Source organism: Carassius carassius, chromosome 16, assembly GCF_963082965.1.
Source record: "Carassius carassius chromosome 16, fCarCar2.1, whole genome shotgun sequence".
NCBI classification, from domain to species: Eukaryota; Metazoa; Chordata; class Actinopteri; order Cypriniformes; family Cyprinidae; genus Carassius; species Carassius carassius.
The window spans coordinates 33,820,920-33,827,911 of record NC_081770.1 but is presented as its reverse complement, the minus strand read 5'-3'; the positions used below and the strand labels follow the sequence as shown (position 1 = coordinate 33,827,911).

At 35.5% G+C, this 6,992-nt stretch overlaps 1 protein-coding gene across 5 annotated transcripts in view; it reads right to left on the bottom strand.

Moving 5' to 3' along the window:
• Positions 1–6,992, bottom strand: part of arhgef3 (Rho guanine nucleotide exchange factor (GEF) 3) — a 42,500-nt gene that overhangs the window by 11,646 nt on the left and 23,862 nt on the right. The window contains exon 1 of one of the 5 annotated variants that reach the window (XM_059569929.1): positions 2,294–2,488. The exons of the other annotated variants lie outside the window; for them this stretch is intronic. Within the exon in view, the coding sequence (XP_059425912.1) occupies positions 2,294–2,362 (69 nt within the window). The 5' untranslated portion in view covers positions 2,363–2,488. Of the gene's footprint in view, positions 1–2,293; positions 2,489–6,992 lie in introns of those variants that run through there. 5 annotated transcript variants of the gene reach the window in all.

Here is a 6,992-nt window from a genome sequence, read left to right as displayed (position 1 = left end):
TAAGCTTTCCAATGATGTATGGTTCGTTTGGATTGGATAAAAATTGGCTGGGATTGAATATCTGGAATCTGAGGGTGCAAAAATATCTAAATATTGAGAAAATCACTTTTAAAATTGTCCAAATGAAGTTCTTAGCTATGCATATTATTAAGTTTTGATATATTTTGCTGTACACTATTGAACATTAAGCATACTAAACAAAAAGGGTAATGGTAATTTTTGTACATTTTAAGTTTCGTAAATAGATTTTTAAGAATTGTAGAAATAGAAAAATAAACATTGAAATAAAAAACAATGCTGCATTTTCACATGTTGCATGAGAGCAGCAGAAGCGTGTGAATCTACTGTCAGGGCAAACAGATACAATGATTGCAAATTTGCTGAAAGGCGAGGGCATCATGGACGCATCAGTAAAACAGCTTGCAGTCAGTCATACTGCTGAAAAACACAGATCACAATCACAACGACACCAGAGACGAGTGCCTCAGATAAAAACTATCTCAGCCTCACAGCTGAAACCAAACTAACCTCATGAAAGCAGAACTGTCACTACTCACTTATCCCTGTGTTTCTATGAATTTTGAATGCTTTTAAGTGTAAATATAATTACTGAGCATTCACAAAGCAAAAGCGGCAGCATGCAGCTGAGCAACTGCCATTGTGATGAATGGGAAAGTCAACTGATATTATCACAGACCTCCTGTTCATCAAACAAACCGCAGTTCACTGTGTGAAGTGATCCAGAGCCCTGCGACTGACTCCTGACGAGCAGCACAACCCCAGTCCCACACGCTCAGAGACACGACTGATCTGTGCAATCCAATGCAATTCCTCAAGACAGCATCCAAAGATCATGATTTTCTGATTCCAATCCAGCATCTAAACTTTATAATATCTGGGGACAAAACTGAATACAAACCATTTCAATGTTAATATTAAAACAAGATTGCTCTGTCTATAATTATAATCCATAAACATGTTTTCTCATGCAATGGGTTTACGATCAAAGACTCCTGTTTTTCCTAACTGAGCTAAAAACACACTGCAGCTGATATAAATCAGAATAAACTGAATTCACTGTGCTAAGAGAAGCAGCTAACCAGGCAGTTATCAGACTGATTTGAGTTTTACTAAGTGCATCTTTAGTCTGGCTTTCTGGAAGCGCACATAAATCAGTAACAGTTCTCAGCTTCAGACGTGATTCATGTTGTGAGAACCAGCGGTTCAGTGAGTCATCTAAAGTGATTCAGTGAGAGTCTGAATGATTCAGAGCAGAGACTCCAATTCAGTCTGATTCACCAATCATTCAATAAAAAAAACCTAGTACTGTCAAACGATCAATCGCATCCAAGATAAAAGTGTTTGTTTACATAATACACACACACACACACACACACGTGCCTGTATATATATTGAAATTATTTACATGTATATATTTCTATAATTTACATATATATACATTGTATTGATATACAAATATAACAAACAACAACAAAGTTTATTATTATTTATCATCATCATCATAGTATGTGCCTAAAAACAGAACTTCATAATTTTTTTTGTCCAGTATACTAGATTATATCAGCTTTTTGGGCCACTATAGTGGTTTAAACAGACTGAATAAAAAGCTGACTTCACAGTAAAATCAGAGTCTGTTTAACTAAATTATAATAATACAAAAAAACTCCAAACAACAGGACAGAAAGATCAACACATCAGTAGTAGTCTGGGAGTTTCTCAGCCTCTGCTAATGCATCTGGACACACAACAGAGCAAAAAACATCAGCAGTCTGTGAAGAAACGATGCAGAAAAACCCAGAGCTGACTGCCAGATGCACAAACCACATCAGAAGCAGAAAACACCACAAACATCTGCTACACTTCACCATCCTGAAGCATACTGACTTCTGCTTCTGGGAGAATAAAGTCACACAAGTCTCAGACATCAGACTCGTTCATCAAGTCAGTGTGCAGATGTGATTATAAATACACTGATTTCAGGATTTTACACAAATCAGGCACAAGGCAGTTTTTAAAAATGTATTTGTGACAGTATACCACAGCAATATCTAAATAAATCACATAAAGCTCTACATGTAAACAAATACACACATTTAGAAGTCTAAAAAGTTTAAAGCAACAAAGTAATGGCTCAATTTTTGTATCAAATTATTAAATAGTATTGAATAAAATATGTTTGATCACGAATATTGTACGTTATTATTACGGTCAGTAGTAGTAATGAGAATGATCACTAGTGTTATTCTGTTTTCATCAGCTCTGTCGGTCTCACCTGCGGCTCGTCCCCGCGGCCGCTCGCGCGTTTGATCAGCAGGTAAACGGGGTAATCCTTCGCCACCATCCCGACTCTGATCCTGACGCTCTTAACTCGAGGAGACAGACGCACTGCTCTGAGGAGGACTACAGCAGAGACACAGCGAGATCTGCGTCTGCTCGCGGGGGCGCGCCGCGTGAGAGAGGACGAGGGGGCGCGTCGCGTGAACGCGGAGAGCAGAAGCTGAACATAAACTACTACCGACTTGTATTTCTTCAGAGGGAAAAAAACAGTGCTAGTACGCAATAAAAAAAGTGTTAAAGGTTACGTAAGTGCTGTATAAACCGCTAAGAGTTATATTTATAAGCCACATAACTCAGATATTTGATAAAGTCCAGTTATAATGCAGTTCAAACATCACAGCAGTTCTTGAGTCTTCTGGGCTGTTATATATATAAGACCTCTAACACTAGCTTGCTCTATTCTTTTTTTATTCTATCTGTTTTCTTTTTATTTATTGTATTATTTAGAAGCCCTTGCTACGTGTACTGTGTTCAGCTAACTGAGACTTGTTATAGCACTTATATATCATTGCTCTTTTTGTTGTTTTTGATTGCTTCCACTGTCCTCATTTGTAAGTCGCTTTGGATAAAAGTGTCTGCTAAATGAATAAATGTTAATGTAAATATATTTAAGGCTGATCGTGAGGTCATTGCAAGGTGTCATACTTTAAAGTTGAAATATTGGGTTGTCAAACTGGGGTTTGAGGAGGACCCCCTGGGGGCCACAGTGAAGTGTTGGGGGCCCTGGGAAAGCTGAGAGAAAAAAAATAAAGGTTCTTTATTGGCACTATCAACGATTCAAAGAAGAATTTTGAACGTCCATGGAACTTTCAAATGCAGAAAAGGACTTTTAGGAACTGTTCACTGAAAGGTTCTTTATGGGACCAAAAATGGCTCTTCTATGGCATCGCTGCAAAAAAAGGAAGTGTAGTAGAAAGAATATAATAATACAAACAAATAAAACTAACTAAATAAAAAAGAATAAAGCAAATACGAATTTAAATAAAGATTTAAAAAAATAATAAATCTAACAGTACGGTACTATAGTGAGTAGAATGAAAGAAATGATGTAGAAATATAATATTAAAAATAAGAAGAATATATTTACTATAAAACATAGGGACAGTTAAAAAATAAGATTAAGATAGCTAAACTAGATTAAGATTAAGCAAAATAAATAAAAACAAACAAAATCAATCAGTCAATCAATGAATAGTGAAAATAGATTAAAATAAAGAATTAAAACAGACTTAAATAATACATCTAACAAAAGAGTATAAGTGGGAAAATTCATGGAAAAGAGGCTTAATATTTTCCAAATAATGTTGTACACATATTTATAATAATTAATTTTTCACTGAATAAATTGGGTCTTTATACACAAAGATATATTTTATTTTGTTGACACATTATTTTAAGCCCCAATTCTTGCTATTAACAAACCAATAACCATCACTGTTTCCTCAATTAACTCTTAATTCACTGCTTATTAATAGTCAGTAAGGTAGTGGTTTAGGTATTGGGTAGCATTAGGGATGTAGAATACGGTCATGCAGAATATGTGCTTTATAAGTACTAATAAACAGCCAATATGTTAATATAGGCATGCTAACAAAGCGCTCTTAAAAATACAGCTTCTTCATTGGCATCAGTGGTTCCACAAAGAACCTTTACCATCCATGAAAACTTTTCATTCCATAAAAGGTTCTTTACAGTGGAAAAAGGTTCTTTAGATTATTAAAATGTTCTTCAGAATTGGTTGTTTTAGAAGTGTTCACTAAAAGATTCTTTAGGGAACCATGACATCGCTGTGAAAACACTCTTTTGGAACCTTTATTTTTAACAGTGTAGTTAATAGTCAGAATTGGTCCCTGTACTGAAGTTTTACCCTGATTTCTTTAATTTTCAGGATGTGGGTCCCTCATATGTGGATGATTATATATATTTAGGGGTCTGTGGGTTCTACAGGTTTGAAACCTCTGTTTCGGTGAGCAGCAGCAGGAAACACAGTCCAGTTTGAGGGGTTTTTCTTTCCCCCGGCTGAGCGGTTCCTGTGATTGTGCTGCTATCAGGCGTGAAGGAGTGTAGCGTGTGGTTAGCGACCGCTCAGATGAACGCCAGCCAAAACACTGATGGTAAACAAACAGTCGCCTTTGACGTTCACTCATCGAGGTGCCACTTAAATAACCCCAAACCGCTGGTGAGTGCTGCTGGTGACCCGCAGCTTCTGACCTCTGTCACCTACAGGTTTCACACACACTTCTGTGGCCACGATAGTCATTTATGAAGTGACCCAGTTCTCACAGACCTCGGCTGAGGGCTTAATATTTTAGTACTTTTACTACTTGAGATGACACTTATTAAATTATTCATTACATAAAAGAAATGGCTAAAGCATGCTGACAGGAAAGAAGGTCATAAAGGCATTTTGCCTACACTACATTAAAACGATTCTGTGTAAAGCACATATTACTGTCATTTCCTGCAGAAACTATCGCCTGTTGTTCATAATTGTTGATGTTGGATTTCAACATGAGAGAATAGCTGTTACTAAAGGGTTCATGTCCATAGTATTTAAAAAAAAATCTGAACCAGTTAACAACATTCCTCAAATATCTTCCACACAACAAAGAAACGGACATGAAACGACATGAAGGGGTGTAAATGACTGAAAATGAATTTCCATTTTTTGGTGAAGGGTTAAAAGGTTTGTCGTGACGTGCTGTGGTTTCAAGAGAGAATGTGTTATGTATTCAGTGCTACACTAAAGGAGCCCTTGTTTAGTAGATCTGATTTCATTCAGAAAAGAGAAGGACTTGTACACGCAGAACTCCTCAGACTGATGATAAACTTAACCTAAGATAAACACAAAAGCTTTACTGAGCTTTATTTGTAAGATTTTTTAGCCGAAATTGTATCACATTTATAGTGCATTAAAATGCTAAGTAGGCAACTCATCAGGGTTTGAAACAGAGCTAAGTGTTCTTCACTGAAGACAAGGAAAAGCAGAAACCACAGTGATTTAATTGATAATCAGTGATAATCTAATCACACTCAGGCAAAAGTAGAGTCTAACTGACAAAGTGATGAAATCTTAGCCAAATCTTATGTAGACACCATGTTATTTCTTACAAAAAAGTAATGTAATCAAGTGTGCAATTAGTATTCATCCTTTAAATGAACAAAATTAAATAAATTTAACTTTCATTTGTTTTACTATTGCATTGTAGTTGTGTTTATTATTTTGATTCAGAGTATCATATATATATAAATATATATATACATTTTATTTTGGCAAGCTTTTAATTCAATACATTATAAAGCATAATATACCTTTTACTACATTTGTATTTCATAAGAACACATGAAGACTTCAGATGCTAAAACCTTTAAGTCTGACTGAGATTTTTCTTAAAAATTAGTATTTTTAAAAGGCTTAAAAAGAAAAAAAAAAGCTATTAGTCAGTTATTCAATGCTTTGTTTTCAAAAGTGTTCAAAAGTTATTTTCATAGAATCTGATACAAATGCTAATTTAAAAGACAAAATCTAGGATGGACTTCATATCATTCCTTGTTATTTTGAGCTGAAGAAACCAGATCGGTGCCCAGTTTTAAAATTTAGGGGCGGGGTTAGGGGAGGGTCCTTCGTACGAATTCATACGAGTTGGGGAACTCGTGAAAATACGATTTAGCAAAAATCATAAAAAATTTTACGAGTGAGGTCATATGAATTGACCACCTCATAAAATATGTATGAATTGCCATGAGATAGGGTTGTTTATTGAAGTAAAATTGAAAATGAGTACTTTTACTGGATTAGTATTTTATTGGAGTATGTGCACTCAAATACTTGATGAGTGTACTTCGTCCACTACTGACGTCCCACAGAACAACTGGCCTGATATAGAGAAAATATCATCACATTAGACTTCCAGAGAAATCATCATGATCTTTCAAGGGGTTTCCGTTCCTGCACGTGTTTCACTGACTCTAATGAACTTCCTGAGTTTACGATAACAGCGGTGTAAATGTCGGTGTGATGAATAAAGTGTCTGAGTAAAGTTTCTTCCAGCGAACTCCACAGACTGATCCTGACACAGTGACTCACAATGACAATATCACAACACACAGTCATCGGACAGTTGTCATCACAAAAGTAATTGTGCTTCATCGGACCAAGTAAACCATTCTGCTCCATTTACAATGTGTTTTAACAACATAGCCGATGACGCAGATGATAATAAAACACCTAAAGATTAAGCCTAGTTCTAGATTAAAATGGCCCTTCAAACCAGATTAACAGAAATCTGTTTTTCCTCTCATGGTTTTAAGTAGTCTTAGACTTAGTCTAGTCCAGGGTTTAATTGGCTGATTTCCTGGAAGAAGACTAGAGAACTGTATATATAACATAACGAATTATAATAATAAAAATGCAGAATGTAAGGATTTATGTATGAATTCATAACAAACTTTTCTTTTTCTTATATGCCACAGTTGATGTGTGCAGTTTATTTTGCTTGCTTTTAAAAGGTTTCCTCTTATTGACTTTTATTTTTCTGCCATTGTTTTCCTTGGAGTTTCATCCAATTCTAAGCTTTTCTTGGTTCATTCCATGTTTTATAGGCAAACTCTGCCATGCTAATTCATATCAGCAC